The sequence below is a fragment of the Ambystoma mexicanum genome, chromosome 12 (genome assembly GCF_040938575.1).
Source record: "Ambystoma mexicanum isolate Mex_15411 chromosome 12, UKY_AmexF1_1, whole genome shotgun sequence".
Lineage (NCBI taxonomy): Eukaryota > Metazoa > Chordata > Amphibia > Caudata > Ambystomatidae > Ambystoma > Ambystoma mexicanum.
In genome coordinates this window covers 667,464,290-667,482,980 of record NC_090936.1, presented here as the reverse complement: position 1 = coordinate 667,482,980, position 18,691 = coordinate 667,464,290, and the positions used below count along the sequence as shown (strand labels likewise).

At 41.2% G+C, this 18,691-nt stretch overlaps 1 protein-coding gene and 1 long non-coding RNA gene across 51 annotated transcripts in view; both read left to right on the top strand.

Annotated features, from left to right (window-relative positions):
- LOC138513982 (mucin-19) overlaps window positions 1-18,691 on the top strand; it is a 1,848,798-nt gene that overhangs the window by 1,491,863 nt on the left and 338,244 nt on the right. For 48 of the 50 annotated variants that reach the window (XM_069629210.1, XM_069629207.1, XM_069629194.1 and 45 more), the window contains one exon: window positions 18,277-18,345. The exons of the other annotated variants lie outside the window; for them this stretch is intronic. In XM_069629210.1, coding sequence (XP_069485311.1) covers window positions 18,277-18,345 — 69 coding nt within the window. The remainder of the gene's footprint in view (window positions 1-18,276; window positions 18,346-18,691) is intronic. 50 annotated transcript variants of the gene reach the window in all.
- LOC138513981 (uncharacterized) lies at window positions 578-2,377 on the top strand. The gene is made up of 2 exons (XR_011281853.1): window positions 578-1,875; window positions 2,267-2,377. It is a non-coding gene; the product is annotated as an uncharacterized lncRNA (long non-coding RNA).

Below are 18,691 nucleotides of genomic sequence, written 5' to 3'. Positions count from 1 at the left end.
CTAAAAGTTGTCATTTTCGACCAACTATCACCAATATACCATTGGGTGAATATATCAGAGCGAGACGAAATTGTAATAGTAACTTAAAATTTGAAGAGGAATGTAATCTATTACAACGACGTTTTAGAAGGAGGGGATATGCCCAAAAAGACATAAGTAAAGCATATAAGAGAACCAAATTGATGCAGCAGCAGGATACTTTGAGACAGAGACAAGGGAATAATTTGGAAGCTAACATGCCGATTAGCTTTATCACTCAATATTGTTCAGACCACCAGAGATTACGAAAAATTTTGAACAAACATTGGTACCTACTTAAATTGGACAGTCATATTGGTGAGTTTGTGAGTGATCATCCACGCATTACCTTCAGAAGAGCAAATACACTTAAATCTATCCTTAGTCCATCGTTATTACCGGACATTGAGAGCACTACTCAAGGTACATGGTTACACAAGAAAGATTCTGGTTTCAGGAAATGTGGAGTCTGTCCACAATGTAAATATGCATACCAAAGAACAACGGAATTCGAAGATAAAAATGGAAAATGTTGGATCATTAAACAAGGAATTAATTGCAAAACAACTTTTGTAGTATATGGCATCATCTGTGTCTGCCACAAACTATATATTGGTAGCACCAAGAGACAGTTGAGAATCCGTATCCGTGAACATTTAGCCAAAATTGGCAGTCAAGACCCATCACTTCCGTTAGCTGAACATTGGCAAAAAACACATCAGCTACATCTCAAATCGGAAATTAGATTCATTGGTCTTAAACAAGTATCCTTGAACAAAAGAGGTGGTGACAGAGTGAAGGCGTTACGACAAGCGGAAGCAAGAGCAATTTGTTACTTCAATTCGACAAATACAGGACTTAATACAGATAATGAAATGGTTTCATTCTTGTGAGATGTAGTACATTGCAATCTGGCTTCTCAAGCTCGAATAATTTTCATTGTTATACCTGATTTAGAACACGGCTCATTGTTTATTAGGAGGTTACATGTATTTCAGGGTGTTGTTAAAGGGATACCCCATCATAATTGGTAGCTCAGTATGTTATTTGAATGTTGCGTGTAATGCTCACCAACCTTTTGTAGTTAGGTGCATTAGTGCCCGTGATTATACATTACTGTGATAGTAACCATTTAAGTATTCAACAAATATAAATTGGGTCAGGAGAAGCGTATACATGCTTTGTTAGTTTCTCAGGCTTTATTCAAATATTTTGAATTATATAGCATATGTAATTTGTAGAATGCTGGGGGATAGAATGCGGTTTTCAATGACGACGCTTGTCCTTGCGTCGCCATGGTAACCGCGCACAGTGATGACGCCTAGTATAAGAAGGCATACCTGGTAAGCGTTCGGCTTACCTGCCGACGCGTGTGACTGTTTGTGTTCCAGGAACTGGTAAGAGAGGACCGCTTATCTCATGGTTTACTTTTCAATGAGATTTAGCTTTAATGGTACTTGACGAGTAGCAACAAAATAAGCTATATGTTGTGCTTTCCGTACTTGATATACGTGTTCTATAATTGGAAATGCGTCATCATTTCACGTAATGATGGTTAATTACAATTGTCTTCACTACGGAACTTATAATGAATTGTTTTGAATAAGGCAGAAATGGCCTGTGACCATTAAGAAGAGTTGTTTTGCCCGTTTGGTGAAGGGCGGGATTTATTCTCATGAAAATGCCTAGTTGCCACAGGCAACCTTGATATACACAATTAATGTATATTCTAAATTGGACAATCAGTTTTATTTACCTTCGCTACTTACATTTTTTGTTTAGATTGATATTGGGGATTGTACCCCGTTACTACTACATGGACAAATAGTCATAAGAACTGGTTACATCAAATTTCGGGTAAGGACATCCACCAAGTTGTCAGTTTGTCTCAAGGGACCATTGCAGAATTTGGTTATATTATTCAATGAATTGAAGAATAATGATTACTAATGGGTTCTTTTTTCTTTTTTTTCTTTTTGTTTGTGTTTTTGTTTCTGTTTTTTGTGCTCTTTTTCTGTTTACTCAAACATAACAATGTATTATGATATGTTTGCCTATTTTTCTACACCCATGAACCCTTCCCTTTTGCCCATCCTTGTTTTTCTGTCTAATTTCTTTCATGTTATTATGCATATTTTGTGGTCACGATATTTGAAAACTGGTATTATGTTATACTTTATGATGTCGTTCATACAAATTGTTTTTTGACTATGATATATTGTATGTCCTATATTACAATTATGGGTAGCCCGGATTTGAAAAAGGCTCAGTGGAGCCGAAACATGTTATCAATTATGGGCTCAATGGTCATGGATGATCAATAAAGCATAATCTAAGATTTAACTCAACTTGAGTTGTTGGCGCAGAGTCCTGTATTTTCATTATTTAAATCTATTTTGGGCTTTGAGGTGAAAAGACCCAGGGGTCACAATCTGGATCAAGAACTATATACGTTTTTGGGCACTTAAAGACTTTTTGCCCTTTCTTCATCTGCATTAGATGCATAAAGTTGTGACCCTCTAATCACCAAATAGAGTGTCTTACAGCTTTTTCCAATATGTTTCCATGTCCTTGTATGTATGCAACTAACTGTCATGTTTTATCACATTTTCGAATGTTGTATTTTTTCATACACATTCACGTTTTTGGTTGTCTTCTTGTGGAACTTTGAAGATTTCTTTGCTTATATTTTTTAGCATTCTGATAGGTTTGGGTTTTAAGGTGGACTCATTTTGAAAAGCTTTTTTACACAGAGATTTTTGGATTGCGTATATTCTTGCCCCTCCCTTTATCTGAGACTGTCACCATTTATATTTAAGATGCCAATTGTGGTATGGAGGCTGTATTTTTTAAGGACATTTTTTCCTGAATAGATTTCTCCATATATTATTTATGTGGACAGGCTAGTCGCTGATAATTTAATGATGATAAGCACTAGGCACATACTGATATGCATTATGCAGTTTAACATGAGCAATGTTTGCACGCACTATGCACTTTAATATTGATAGACTTTATGTTTATCTTACAGCAGTCCATGAAAGCATTCCCGGCCCTATGAGATTCACTTTAGAGGATTAGATTACTTTTAACATATTCATAAAATGCGATCCAATCATATTACATCTTGATTGCAAGCATATTTATTAGCACTCTCCATAGCACATGAATTATATAGTTTTTCTACTCTTGGCTTAACATGCATGGACGGAGAGCATTATGCACCTTATTATTATTGCTGTTAGCAATCATTGCTGCTTTGGGACTATGCATTTTACGGTTATTGTTTTTAACAACTATTGCTGCTAGGCGTATTTTGCACATTTATTGCTATTTTGCGACTTTGCACTGTTCATGTTTGGCTTCTACAATCAGCGTTTTTGTAATAATTTTGGCAGCCGGTTGGAACATTGTAATGACAGTGGATCGTAAGCTTATATAGACTGCTGCACCCCACATCGAGGAACAACACTTTTCCCTTAGGAATAACCTGTGCACATGTTTGTGCCCCTCTCTTTGCGAGTTTGAATACATAGATGTGGCCACTTGGCCTTAGTGTTTTTCCTGATCTAGCCAGTTATTTTGTATATACAGGCTCTATCAATACAGCATTTTAGATGGTGTCTATCTAGCAGTGCTCAATTATTTGCACATGACTAGGTGTCTTTCTGCCATGTATTAAGGTGGATAGATTTGGTATCTCGCTAAATACAGGAGGTGTGGTTTTTCCTGTTTTTCCTCCTTGTGGTAAGCAACAGTCTAAAAATACTTAATTGTATTATGATATCCATTCGGTTATCTAAGCAACCGATTCCACTATACGTATTTGCACAATGCTATTGCAGGATGTTCAAATATGGCTGCCTTGAGATACTATAAAGCGCTGATATGGGGAAGTGGCCACTCTATGGATTACCATAGAGTTGTTATGGTTTAAAACGTAGTCCATTATCTGTGTTCACCCTACCTACGTGATCAAGCAGTCAGAATACCACGAAACACGTTGTTTGTTATCCACGGCTTTCCTTCTCCGATGCACATTTAATAATAAAGTAATTTTTGTGCTGCCTGGAATTTCTGTCAGGCTCCTTTGTTGCTGAGTGAACATTGCCATCTCTTAGCTGCTCTGAGGAGTGCATTCCACTGGATTTGCCTTTCCTCAAGGCTTTTCATCTTCTGAAATATATATATATATATATATATTATATATATATATATGAATCTAGAAATAGAAGTTGGACTATTCAAAGTCCGCTCATCTCGCCACCTTAGAATGGTAAAAACTCACAGAATTTGTTACTAAAATGTCCACTCTTAAAAAAAATGTTGTGTTGCTTTTTGATTTATACCTTAGTATTTATTTATATTCCACATTTTAAATATGTAAAACTGTTTGCTAATGTATTTAGAATTGATCAAAATTGCAGAAGTTCATATCATTTAATTGTAAGTATATACTATTTTAATGTTTAAGAACGTACCAGAACACATTTCTTTGCACAGAATCATTTTTTAGCACCTACTATTTTAGACTTCTTTTATAAAGAAAGAGAAGTAGGTGTATTCAAAGTCCAAAAATGTATATCTATGCTCGTCGCCATCTTGGAATGGTAAAAACCAACATATTTTGTTAGAGAAATGTCCTCATGTTTGTATTGTTTTATGCTTTTTTATTAGTGCTTTAGCATGTATTCATGTTCCAAATTTTAAATATATAACACTGTTTCATGATGTATTTAGAATTTTCTGAAATTACACAATTCAATATTTAATTTTTGTAAATTACAATATTCATTTTTAATATTTAATTACATTACAAATTGTACCTGAAAGGAATCCTTAGCACATAATAATTTCTTTGCACATGCTGCTTTTTTATGGATGCACATGCTGCTTTTTTATGGATGTATGAAATCCTTTGTTCATACAATTTCATGTAGGTAGCATCATTACTTGCTGTTATATCTTACTAATTTCAGCAGAAGTGTTATTTCAAACGTTGCTATGTCAGTGTAAGTTTACCTTTTCCTTCCATATCACTGTTCCTCTTTCTTGTGCAGTTAGAATAAAAAAAATCTCAATATTTCATTTCCATTTTGTTGCTCTCACGATACTTCTAATAATGCGTTTGGCTTCCATTTATACCCCTTTTAATAGCAGTTGGGGAGTAAAAATATAAAATTGAATATTATTCATAATCATAGTTGAGCCCAAGGTTTGTACATATATATATTGCCTCTTGTTGAAAACATTAAGTTGATGTAATAGTTTTTGAGAACATGAAAAAGAATTAAGCTGCTGCAGTAGTTTCTGCAAAGGTCAAGAAATTAAAAATGTAATAAAACTCAGCTCACATGGCCAATTCTTGAAATTATGCTTCTTCCAGTGTAACTCTCTAGCAGTAATTTAAGGTTACATGAACCGTTATGCAGAGTTAGACTACATTTCTATAATAATAAACCATAGAGGGTGGGATAGAAAAGAGAGGTGAGAAATTGATTTTATGTTTTAAGCTGGTGTCTGAATCATGCACTTTTAGACTTCTCGGATCACTATCAATTTAACTAGCAACTGTGCCTTCACCCACAGAAATGACCACAATCACCCACGTCTCTACAGGTCCACCTAGCACAGGAAGTGTTTTCCAATGATGATGTTTATTATCAAATGTGAAACATGCACCACAAAAACGGAAATATGCATGCATGTTTTAGAATGTACCATAATTTACAAGCACATTTTGGAAATTGATTTGCATGCACATATAAATTACACGGTTTAAAGTGCTACAAATAGTTAAATGAAAGACATTGATATATGGTCCATTTCTGGCATGGGCCAAACTGAACCTAGAGATACATTTCTCAGCTGTTTCTTGGCCAGAATGCACTTTATTTATTTAGTTGTTAAAATGTTCCTAGACTGGAAAGACCTGCAGCTAAACTGCTAATGACCACAGTGTGCCCCAAATATCTTTCTTCATTAATTTGTTTAAAGCGTTCTTCGTTACCTACAAAAAAGTAGTTGTCAAAATTCAGCAATGGCATTGGTTAATTCAAATCCCCATTGACTACAAATATTGTATGTTGAGTTTCCAGTGTAGACCTTTTTATTAGAATGTGGCCTTTGTGCATGTATTATTATTTCTCGTGAAATTATAAAATGTGTTTTTTACAAAACATTTTGGAGCTAAACATCGTTAGTCATTGCATATAGAAGAGAATAAAGATACATTGTTCTTGTGTTTTATACAGTTGTGTTTAAATTACTTTTGTAACATTTTGGAACATTTTTTAAGAATATAGTCTTCTTTGTATACATATGTAGCTATTCTCTGATTGCAATCCATCTTTCATCCAGCAACTGTGTCTCTGGAAACCACTGAAGTATCTACTGGCCCACCTAGCACAGGAAGTATGTTATTCAAATGCATGATCATTTGCAAATTTACTAGCTTATTTTGCAAATTGATTTTAATAAATGTACAATGACATGCATTACAAGACATAGGTATTTGGTATATTTTTGTCATGGAAAGAACTGGACCTAGAAAAAAAATGGACAATGTTTTTTAAGGACGGAAAGTCTTTCCTTTATTAAACTGTTAAACTGTCATAGACAATAACTGGCCTATACCTAACATACTAGGATTGGGTGCAACAAATAACAGCCACATCCACAGTCCATCACTCTTCAGTTTAAAACCCAATAATGGAAAATATTTTCCCAAATTATAGAGGAAAGTACTTTTTTTAAAAGTTAGTTATCAAACATTGATATTGCCATTTAGCCATTTTGTGATTTAAATCTATATGTTTATATGGCAACAGTGCCTCTTCTCAATGAAACTACTGGAATCACTCAAGTCCCAACAGGTGCACCAAGCACAGGAAGTATGTCTATCAAGGGTTATGTTCAGCAACACATGTCACTATTAATATCAAAACATGAAATTGTTGTGCGGGTTGCAAAATCAATACCCATATGGTCACACATTTTGGAAATCCTTCATCATTAATGTAAGTGTGACATTGCTTGAACTGATACAAAGTGCATAGTTACAACATTCTGGCTCTGATTCACAAAGTATTTTGAGAAAATCCCATTAAAAAACCTTTATGAATTGGCCATCTAGATTTTGGCACATGTGCAATTGAACATTTAGCAATCTTTTGCTTCCGTAGATTGCCCAAAATATCTCCCCTTAATTCATTTGTTAGGATTTTCCTACAAAATCACTGACCTATTTCTAATAGACGATGTTTTGGCACTGACACAATCCCATTGAAAAATGCTTTGTCATTAATTAAATCTGATTGTACCCAAATTGAAGCAATGACATTATTCGTTTGAAATCCTTATTGATTACAAATATTGTTTGTAATGTTTCTACTGTGGACCTTGCTTTAAATTGTTTGCCCTTACCCATGTATTATTCTTTGTTTGAAGTTAAGTTTTTTTACATGAATTTAGACATATCAAAATAGTTGCATTCTTTGCATTAATTGTAACGTCTATTCCAATTTGGTATCTGTGAAAATGATACCTTTTGGACCGAATTGTATACTTTTGTTCTGAAATGTGCTTTTCTAATATTGGTTGCTCAAGCAAGTATTCTATGGTATACCTTGATAGAGACAACGCAATTGATGTGCAGATATAACTGGAATGCATTATATATTTCCTGAATGTTAATTCATGAAAAACATACATTTTCAAAATGCAATATCCATTACAATTAGTATTTATGTTCCATAACTTATTCAGTTCCTGTCGAAAGTCTCACATTGAGCATGTTAAAAATGCAAAGTTATCTAAACAGAGAGAAAACACATGCAGGCTTCGACCATGATATCAGTGCATAGGTTTCTTGGTACCTTACACTTTCTTTAATATGTTGCTACTACAGCAAGTAGCATAACTGAAAAGTACTATATATTACTTCAAGTAGAGTGACGACATAGGTCTAATAGCATATGCACAGTGCAAATGCTGGAATGTATTGAATTACACTTCACATTTTGTGGGATTTAAATGTTTAGCTTAAATGGGGGTCATGCAAACATCAAACATAATTATTTTGCAAGTATTCTAATTTTAGATTATAACGTTCTGTTTTTGTTTAAATTATTAACATGTTTTACATTTCATGCATGGCATACATTTTTCTCACCAATTCATTGTGAAACAGCATATGCAGCATTTCACCTTAGTGCATTTAATGGACCAACACATCTCTCTGTGAAAAGAATGATGCAACTATGTTAAGCATTCCATAATTTGTATTTAAGATTCAATTTGTGCATCTGGACATCTATTAAATACGGTATGGTTGTGTTTTGACTTCCATCTCCCAAGATGTATTCTCAGCAAGCTGAACCCCATACATACTAGCATGGAAAAGGGTTGCCTTTGCACGCATAATAACATATCACTGTTCGACTTCACCACCATCATTTATAGTTCCATTTATTAATGGCTCATGTCATCTTCAGAAATCATCCTTTATAGACTAAAAAATCTCAAGTATTGTTACAATCCACATTTTCCCATCAGGCGGTACAATGATTCTAGAACATATGTAAGGAATTGACTTATGTAATTCTTCCTACAAATAACATCTATTTAAAAAAGTTGGTTTATCAACCACTCCAACATTCTACCTAGTTTTGTCTTCTTATGTGCTTGTACTGCTGTAAGCATTTGGTTGGTTTAAAAGAATATTTATTTCTATAAAGCAGTTAGGTAAAAGACAATGTTTAATACTTTTGTATCTCACTGTAATTTCACATAAATAATGTTCAAGCTTTACTAAGCCTTGGGCTCAAATGATGCTCCAAATGATGATGTAATTATGAATCAACTTACAATTTTAAAAAAACAATGTCCATAGACAAAAACTGTATTTAAAAATTAAATGTATTCTGATGTTCATTTCAAAGTATTTCCTAAGTACTCTTTAGTGATAGCCCAAGGTTTACATTGACCTTAATGCAGAACTAGGCACAGTCAGACTTCATTTCATATCAATAAAGTCATAGAGGGTGGGATAGACAAGAGAGATGAGAAATTGATTTTATTTTTTACAGCTATGGTCAATGTTTTTGTCAAATGCATTAGAACATTTTGAAAATGGTGGATGTCCAGTTTAAAAAAGTATCAAACATGCATATTTTGCCATATATGAGCCATTTTTCGATTAAAATATTTTTTATCTTGCAACTGTGCCTTCTCCTACATAAACCACTGCTCTCATTCAAGTCTCTACAGGGCTAGCACGGGAAGCATATTTTCAATGACTATGTTCATTAGCAAATGTCACACAACCTGAAATAGTCAGGCATGTTTTAGGATGCACCACCATTTACAATCATATTTTGGAAATTGATTTGCATAAATGTGGAAAGGACATGGTTTACATTAATGAAAATAGTAAATTAAAAGGTATTGATAATTGCTCTTTTTGGGCATGGACTCCACTGATCCTGGAGAGATATGTTTCAGGTATTTTTTGCTCATAATGGGCCTCATTACACGGATGGCGGTAAGGGTTTACCGGTACCGGTATTTTACCGGTACCGGTAAATCCTTACCACCTTACTACGAGGTCCCTTTGCGGGTTGGGGAATTTAACGCCTGCTTTTTGCAGGCGTTAAAAACCAACCCGCAAAGGGACCAGGGAGCTAATTACGGTACCGCAATGTGCGGTACCGTAATTAGGGCCTTCCCCATTCCCATAGAGCCCTATGGGGCAAAAATGGGAATGGGGAAGGGCAATGGTGGAAGGGGGAACTACCGCCCCGCAAACCTTGGAATAGAGCGGTAATTCGCCTTTCCACCAAGGCGGTGCCAGTATTTTACCGGCATGAACCATGGCGCTAATAGCGCCATGGTTCACCGCCATCCGTGTAATGAGGCCCAATGTCTTTAGTGTATTTATTTACTTATTTGCATTTTACTAGACATGAAATGACATGCTAAGATCCTAAGATTTAACTCAAATTGTAGCTAAATCGACCTTTCGGTCATAGCTTTTTTTTTCAGTTCGAATCAATATGGATGGAAAATATTCTGAAAAAATATGCAAGTAGTATTTTTAAAAATATATTTTGAAGCATGAACATCCTTTTAGCCATTCTCTGCTTACATCCATGTTGTTATCTAGCAACAGTCCCTCTATCCACTTAAACTGCTGGAGCCACTAATGTCTTTAAAGTGGCACCTATCACAGGAAGCATTTCTTTCAATTATTTGTTTGGCTCATCAACAAATGTGAATATTGATCACCTACATTGAAATACTTCTGCATGTTTTAAGATCCACCGCCCATTAACTTACACATTTTGGAAAACCATTTATATAAATGTAGATGTGTCATTGCTTGACATGAAAAAAATAAATAGTTAGAACAAATTGTATTTTCTCCATCTTTGGCACAGACACAAATATCTTTACTTTTTTTGTATAAAGTTCCTTCAGAATGAAAGCCGTATGCTTAACATAAAAAGGATGTGCTACTTTCAAGAAAGAGATAGGTCAACATTCAGCAATGTCATTAGTAAAGTAAAATCCCAGTTGACTGCAAATATTGTATGTCGATTTTACAGTATCAATCCTTTTTGGCTTGGCCTTTTAATATTATTTCTGTTGAACATACGAAAGGTCAATTTTGCAAATGTTTCTTATGGATAAAAATCATTAGTCAGAGAGGGCGCTAGAGGGCCAACCAAGATGGCCGCTTTGGTCTGAGCTTCCGTTTAGCCCCGCATCAATCCTGCACAATCCTGCTGTTCCCTGTACTATTACGACCCAATTCCCTGACTCCTGGTCTCCTGAACTGTCCAGCTGCCTGCCACTGCATTCCTGGAGAAAATCGGCCTTTCTTTACCTTCACAGGACCTGTGTGGCCTCAAGGCCGAGTTCTTCGCAAACGGCCCGGCGAGGCGACTAGCCCTACACAGCCGACCCCCACCAGGCCGAGACCTGAGCACCTGGACCCCGGGAAGGCACCTGGGGTAGGCTCGCAGTGAGGAGAGCGTGCGATATCCTGCAGAGGTCGTCCTGCAACGCGCCTGTGGGAGGCTGCTCTCGCTCCTCCCCAGGCCTCGACTGGCGGCGTGATCGAGCCCGGAGTGCCTCCCGCTTGTGCCTGTCAGTGCTGCCGGGGGCCACGGAGGCTCGGAGGAGACGAGGCCTGTCTCCCGCCCCCCTAGTGCTCCGCTATCTTCAGAGCCCGTCCGCCCCTCCTACGAAGTTCCCCAGCACCTGGGCTGACCGCGGCTCCTCCGGCGCCTGAGATCTACAGCGGCGGGCAGCGGGCGGCGGAGGGACCAGCCAGGTCACCAGGTACGGAGGTGGGGGGAGGTTGCGCTCCTAGCTTGGATCTGGGCCATTCCGAGCCGGCCCGCCCCCCCCCACCGATCCAATAAAACCCTCACTGCAGCGCTGTTCGTGACGGCACAGAACCGGGGCCCAGCCGGCCCGGGCGGAGCCCCGGTAGCGCAGTGAGAGGCGACCGGAGTCACCCGCTGCTTATCAACACAGCTACCTCTGGAGGGATCAACACCTCGTCCCGGAGGCCCTGTGGACTGCCTCGGACTGAGCAGATCTAAGCGCTCCTCAACATAAAGGAAACACCGGCATTTCTATATAAAGGGCGCACTCAGTGTCACAAGAGGGGCTCCCCCCCGCCTCTGACTTTTTCATTGCTTACCTTTGTGTTGCGCCGCAACAAGGAGTGACACCCACCTCACGCGTGGGGGTCTCTCCCCGCACCCCACAGACTCTCCAATACACACCTCGCTGCCAGGCCAGAGACACTCAGGCACACCGGCGTACTCCATCCAGGCACTGTGTAACCAAAGTCAGGCATTGTAAGACAGAAGCCATAGAGCAGCAATACCCCCACTCTGAGTCATCACCACCCTTGGGGGAGTCAGATTATCGAAGCCTCAGCCACTGCAGAAGCGCTCTAACCCTCCGCACAAGACAACTAAGGACAGTCCACACGGAGTGTTCATTAGATCGCTCGAGGCACAGCTAATTTGAGTAAAGCCACTTCTCCAAACAGCTGACCCCCAACAAGTTTGCCCGGCCGGGTAAATCCTTGCTCCCCTGGGCAGGTCCACGGGGCGCTCTTGACACTGCAAGACACAGCTGAGCTCATACAAATGTCACCGGAACCGTATGTGAGATGGGGAAGACTGATAAATCCCAGAGGAAATTAACTTTCGAGGGCGGCGCAACACCTAAAGCACCCGTACAGCGAGAGGACCAGATCCCCTCTCCCAGCCACTCACACCAGATGGATTCAGATGGCAACCCATCCGAAATCAAAGAACTCCTCTTGGAATTGAAAGCCGGCATTGGAAACTTAAACAATAAAATGGATGGCCTTGCCTCCAAAGTTGACCTCCTACAACATCGCATGGATACACACTCAGAACGTTTAAACGAGGTCGAGCAAATAGTGTCTAATCTAGATGTTGGCGCAGCGTCCCTCTCAACCAAAGTCTTGCAGTTAGAAGCTCAAATGAAAACGACAATAGCCAAATGTGAGGATTTGGAAGGTCGATCAAGAAGGAATAACATAAGAATCATCGGGGTGAGAGAACAGCAGCCACAAGGTAAAATGGAGGAAAACGTGTAGTCACTTTGCATGTCACTCTTCAGCAGAGAATCACTGTCTCAATTATTCATAGTCGAGAGAGCACACAGGATTCCATCTACCAGACCTGCCCCCGGCGCACCGCCCAGGCCCATCATCGCAAGGCTACTCAACTACAAGGACTGAGATACCATCCTCCGGCTGGCTAGAGAGAAAGGAGACCTACTCCACGATGGAGACAAAGTACACTTTTATCCAGACTTCTCTCCCACAGTACAAACCCAGAGGAAATCCTTCACCGCCAACAAACAAAGACTCAGAGCCAATCAAATGCCCTACTCGATGCTCTTTCCAGCACGGCTCAGAGTACAGCAAGGGGAGAGGGTCCATTTTTTCCAAACGCCTGACGATGCGAGCATGTTTCTTGACCAGATAGGCTGCCCCGACCCAAATCCCAACCGTCCCAGGCCCCAAAGAGACAGAAATCTCAGGAATCCACCATAGACCGGAGTAACCAGAGTCGGCTTACAAGCTTGCAACAAGATGCAAAAAGTACAGGTGCAATTCACAAAGAATACAACGCGGGGCGGGGAAGCTTGGAAGGCCCCAGGCGCCCCTAGCACAGCACCAGTTCATTCTCCAGGGTTACCTCAGCTACCAGTTGGTTTACAAGCAGTTTTCTCAGGGTACAGTTCACACAGCGACATGGTATCCACATGTTTCGCTTTCTGTTTTATTTGGTTGTCGAGGGATCTCCCTGTGGGCCAGTTGGGGGTTGCCCACCTTAAAGAGAGAAACGCCACAGGCCAGTTGGGGTCTGCCCGTGGACGGTGCCCTCAGAGTTCACCAGGGAAGTTTTGCGCCATCAGTTCCCAGCCGTCCCCCTGCTCTCCATCTCCCAGACAGCCATCAATGTCGTCATGTCAATCAAAGATCCAATCTTCAAGCACCAAACCTAGCAAAATACACTCCGAAGACACACCATGGCCAACATCGGACGGAAAAAAGTGGGTAAATAGGAAGTTTTATTCGCCCCATTCAACGTTCTGACCTGGAACATAAGAGGCAGCAATATTCCAGCTAAAACCAGGAAAATACTTCAATACCTCAGAGGTCATGAAATAGACGTGGCCATGATTCAGGAGACACACCTTCTCCCAGGGAAGGACTACCAGTGGGCCAAGAGCTGGGGCTGCCACAGATACTTCTCCTCCTACTCAACCTACTCCACAGGAGTTGCTATCCTCATACACAGGAGGATGAGCTTCCACCTGATCCGCATGGCGAAAGACACTGAAGGGAGAGCGATCCTAGTAAGCGGCATCGTAGCAGGCCAGAAAGTGACCTTTGTCAACTCCTACGCTCCAAACACAGATGGCCCAGACAATTTTGGATGGGTGCTCACCCAGCTTTCCACACAGGAACCGGCAACCATAGTGTGGGGTGGGGATATGAACACAGTATTAGATCCTATAAGGGACATAGCAAAGGCTTCTCCACACCCTCCTACCAAAGCTGGACTCCAAATAAAAGAAATCTGCAATGCTTTCAACCTGCTAGACACATGGAGAGTCTCGAATGGCGAGGCGCAAGAATTCACTTTTCACTCACCGGTACACAACACAAGCTCCCGAATCGACTACTTCTTCGCCTCTGCAAGTGGTCCATTGTCAAGCGACCGGTGCTGTATACATCCGAGAACGCTCTCCGATCACTCCCCTCTCTTCCTCAACCTCACGCCTTCCGCTCCCACTCTGCCACTACAGCGGTGGCGCTTCAAGACGGGCTCGTTAAGAGACGAGGTGTTTGCCTCTGAGCTGAGGGAGGAGATCAACGTGTTTCTCGAAGCCAACGTCGGATCGGTCCACTCCGCAGGCATAATCTGGGAGTCTCTAAAATGCTTTATCAGAGGAGTCTGCCACGCCAAGGAAAATGGCATCCTCAAGCTCATCAGGCGCGAGCTTACAACCAGCAAGGAGAAGCTAAAACTCCTTGAGCTCCAGACCACAAACACGGCGGACCCAAAAATAACAGCAGCCCTGAAAGAAGAATTGCAAAAATACAATCTCGCAGTTGACTCTGAGGTTAAATTCCTGAAACGCAATAGTCGAGTCCGTCAATACGGAGAGGGCCAAAAACCCGGTGCCCTTCTAGCAAATTTAATCAGAGCCGATAACAAACACGCTCAAATAGAACAGATTCGGACCAATCTAGGCGGGTCGGTCCACACCGATGAAAAGATAGCAGAAGAGTTCAGGATCTTCTATCAAGATCTCTACAGTGCTAAACTTAGCAGGTCCTCGACCGACCCGCTGGAGTACTTGGAAGACATAGAGCTATATTGGGTCGAACAGTCTCTCCGTGAACCCTTAAATGAGATGATCACGCAAGAAGAGATTATCGAGGCCATAAAGTCCCTCCCCAGCTCCAAAGCGCCGGGCCCGGACGGCTTAACGGGAGAATTCTACAAGTCATTTGCGGGCACCCTAGCTCCCCTCCTGGTGGCCGTATACCAAGAGGTGCTGGAAAAAGTATACCTACCTCCCACTGCCTGTGAAGCCAATGTTATCCTACTGCACAAACTGGGAAAACCTCCGGAAGACTGTTCATCCTATCGACCAATATCTCTCCTCAATCTTGACAATAAAATACTCGCCAAGGTGCTGGCCAGGAGGTTACTGCCATTGATGCCCGCCCTTGTACTGGCAGACCAAGCCGGCTTCATACCAGGCCGCTAGGTGACTTTTGGAATCAGGAGAATGTTTGGGGTCATTGCCGCACTGGATCCCTCATCGCAGGCTGTGGCGGTTCTTCTCGACGCTGAAAAGGCATTCGACTCGGTGGAATGGCCGTTTCTGTTCATGGTACTCACCAGGATGGGCCTAGGAGCCTGCTTCATCAAACTTGTTTCTCTCCTATACACCAAACCACGTGCTAGTATTATTGTAGGCACAGCCAAATCAGCTCCAATAGATCTGCAACGAGGCACGAGACAGGGATGCCCAATATCGGCCCTAATTTTCGCCTTGGTGATGGAACCGCTGGCCTCCAAGCTTCGGGAGCAGCAGCTGCAAAGGGGACTCATCATAGGCACTCACAAGCTCATCATCTCCATCTACGCCGATGACGTTGCACTGTTCATTCGAGACCCTGAAGACAATCTGAATCCAGTCATGAGGGAAGTCATCAAATTTGGAGCAGCTTCAGGATTAAAAATCAACCAGTCAAAATCCATTGTATTCCCACTGACCACAGCCACCAAACAGTTTTCAGACGACTTCCAATTCACATGGAAATCCTCCAAGGTCCGGTACCTTGGGATACAACTATCTCTGAATTGTCAGGAGGTGTTTCGAGATAATTACGAAGAGGTGGTCAAATCTCTCCAAGACAAGGTTTCTCGATGGAAGTCTCTTCCACTAACCCTCTGGGAAGGGTCTCATTGGTGAAGATGGTGATCTTGCCAAAACTATTATACCTATTCAACAATATCCCTCTGCTGCTGCAACAACCCTTCTTGAAAAAACTGAAAAGCCTGGTCCTCGAGCTACTTTGGGCGGGCAAGCCAGCTAGAGTGGCGCACACTACACTGACACTCCCGGTCACCAGTGTGGGGCTGGCCCTGCCAGACCTAGAGAGATACTTTTGGGCAGCTCAAGCACAGTTCCTCAGCCATTGGTATGCCTCTCAAGCAATCCGACCTCATGTACAAGTGGAGCGAGCCCTGGCAACACCTAACTTACTAACCGCGGTTGTCTTTAGTCAGACGCCTGTACCCAGTTCCACGATGAATGTGATGCTCACGACGTACAAAGTCTGGAAGACTCTAGCCCAGAAGCTCAGGGTTCATTCACGGGACTCCCCACTCCTACCCGTCAAGTTAATTCCTGGAGTCCCACTGACCTCAGAGAAAGTGTTCCACCAATGGGTCGACAAACTAAACATAAAAACCCTAGGGGATCTCTTCACAGAAGAGGGCTTTCTAACTCCAGAACAAGTAAAAATTAAAGGGGGCAACGCTGCTCTGGATGTATTCCTTTACTTCAGGAATCGCTACACCATACAGACCCTGCTGCCAGACTTCCCGCGTCAACCACCAACTTGGCAACTGCTGCATAATGTCATTCAGGCACAAGTTGAAGGTAGGCTGGTGTCACAGATCTATAAATCCCTCATTCCCACCACGACCCCCGCCATCACTGGTGCAAAAGCTAGATGGGAAAAGTCATTGCACGTTAACATATCAGACGAGGACTGGACCTATATCCTGAAACAGACTCAAAAAGTGGCACTTAACTCACGCCTAAAACGTATCCACTTCAACTTTCTCCACCAAACATATTACACACCAGCGAAAGCCAAAAAACACCACCCCGAGGCAGAAGCGAAATGCAACAGATGCGGGACTATCTCAGCAAACTTTGTTCACCTAGCTTGGGAGTGCCCTGAGTTAACTCCTTTCTGGAAACAAGTCCTGGAGACGACAACTGCAATTGTGGGAGAACCGATACAGCCGAGCCAAACAGCAGCCCTGTTGGGCTTGACCAGGCTGCTTTCAGCTCCAATAAGGAAACTGGCTGGGGTTCTGTTGGCTCTGGCTCGTAGGAGAGTTCCCATGGCATGGGGCCGAGGCTCCCCCCATCAGTCGCCGCCTGGCGCAGAGACATGCTTTACTACCAAGACGTTGAAACAGACTTCATTAAACTCCTTCCTTTGCACGCCTGTCCACCAGACATCTGGGGACCTCTGACACTGTTCTTGATGGGCGAAGCGGTGGAACACGAATCTGACACCTCAGACTAGGAGGATAACCTCCGGTGAGGGCTAATCCATGGTATTACCACATCCTTGGAGCGAGAGTCAGGAGAGACACATATCCAGCTAAAGAGGACACTGTATCTGGGAGTCGGGGATGAGGGAGGGGTGGGGGGGACACAGGGTGGGTCCTGGGTTACGGCACAAAGTTGAAAGTCCACCCTATTGTGGGTGTGAAGTTGTATTGTGGTTTAAATACCTAAAAATAAAGTTTAGTCAGAGAAGATTGTATAGAATACAATGATAACAACCTGATCTTGTGTATTGTTCAGTTATGATTAATTTACTTTAATAACATAGTTAAACATTATGCAATAATATACTTTTTCAAAGTATGGCACATGTGTGCATATTTAGACATTATCTGATTGCAATCCATCTTTCAAATAGCAACTGTGCCTCTTGTAACCATTGGAGTCACTGAAGTCTCTACAGGTCCATCTAGCACAGGAAGTTTGTTGTTCCATTTTTATTGTCATTAGCAAATGTAAAACATTCTCCACAGAATGTAAAATAGTCATGCATGTTAGAAAATTCCCCTTCATTTACTAGCACATTTTGGAAATTGATTTCCACAAATGTGGAAACGATATGCTTTACAGGGATGAAGATAATGCAGATAATTGTGATGGAGAGACCCATAACTAGAAAAGAACTTTAACAAACATGTTTTAACTGCAGAATGTTTTTCCTTTTTTAAACTGTTAAATTGCCGTAGACAATATGTAACCTGTCTAATCATTAGTTACAACAAATCAGAGCTAGATCCACACTTCATGAATGACATTGTTCAGTTCAATACCCCATAACACATTTTCCAAAATTATTTTATCTAGTAACAGTGCCTCCAACCTCTGAAACTACCGGAACCACCCAAGTGTCAACAGGTTCAACTGGCACAAGAAGTATGTATTTCAGTGGTTATGGTCAAAAACAAATTTGACTATTAACATTAAAATGTGAAATACTTTAGCATGTTGCAAAATCAGCACCCATTTACTCACACATTTTGGAAATCATTTTCCATAAATGTGGAAGTGACATTGCTTAAAGTGATAAAAAGTAAATAGTTAAAACATTCTTAGCCTGATACACAAAGTGTTTTTCAATGGGAAAGCCACTTTGTCAATCAGGTACTCTGGCATTTGGCACAGATACAATTGAATACATAACAGTATTTTGCATCTGTAGATGGTCAAAAATATCTTTCCTTTATTCATTTGTTAGGAGTGTCCTACAGATTCACTGACC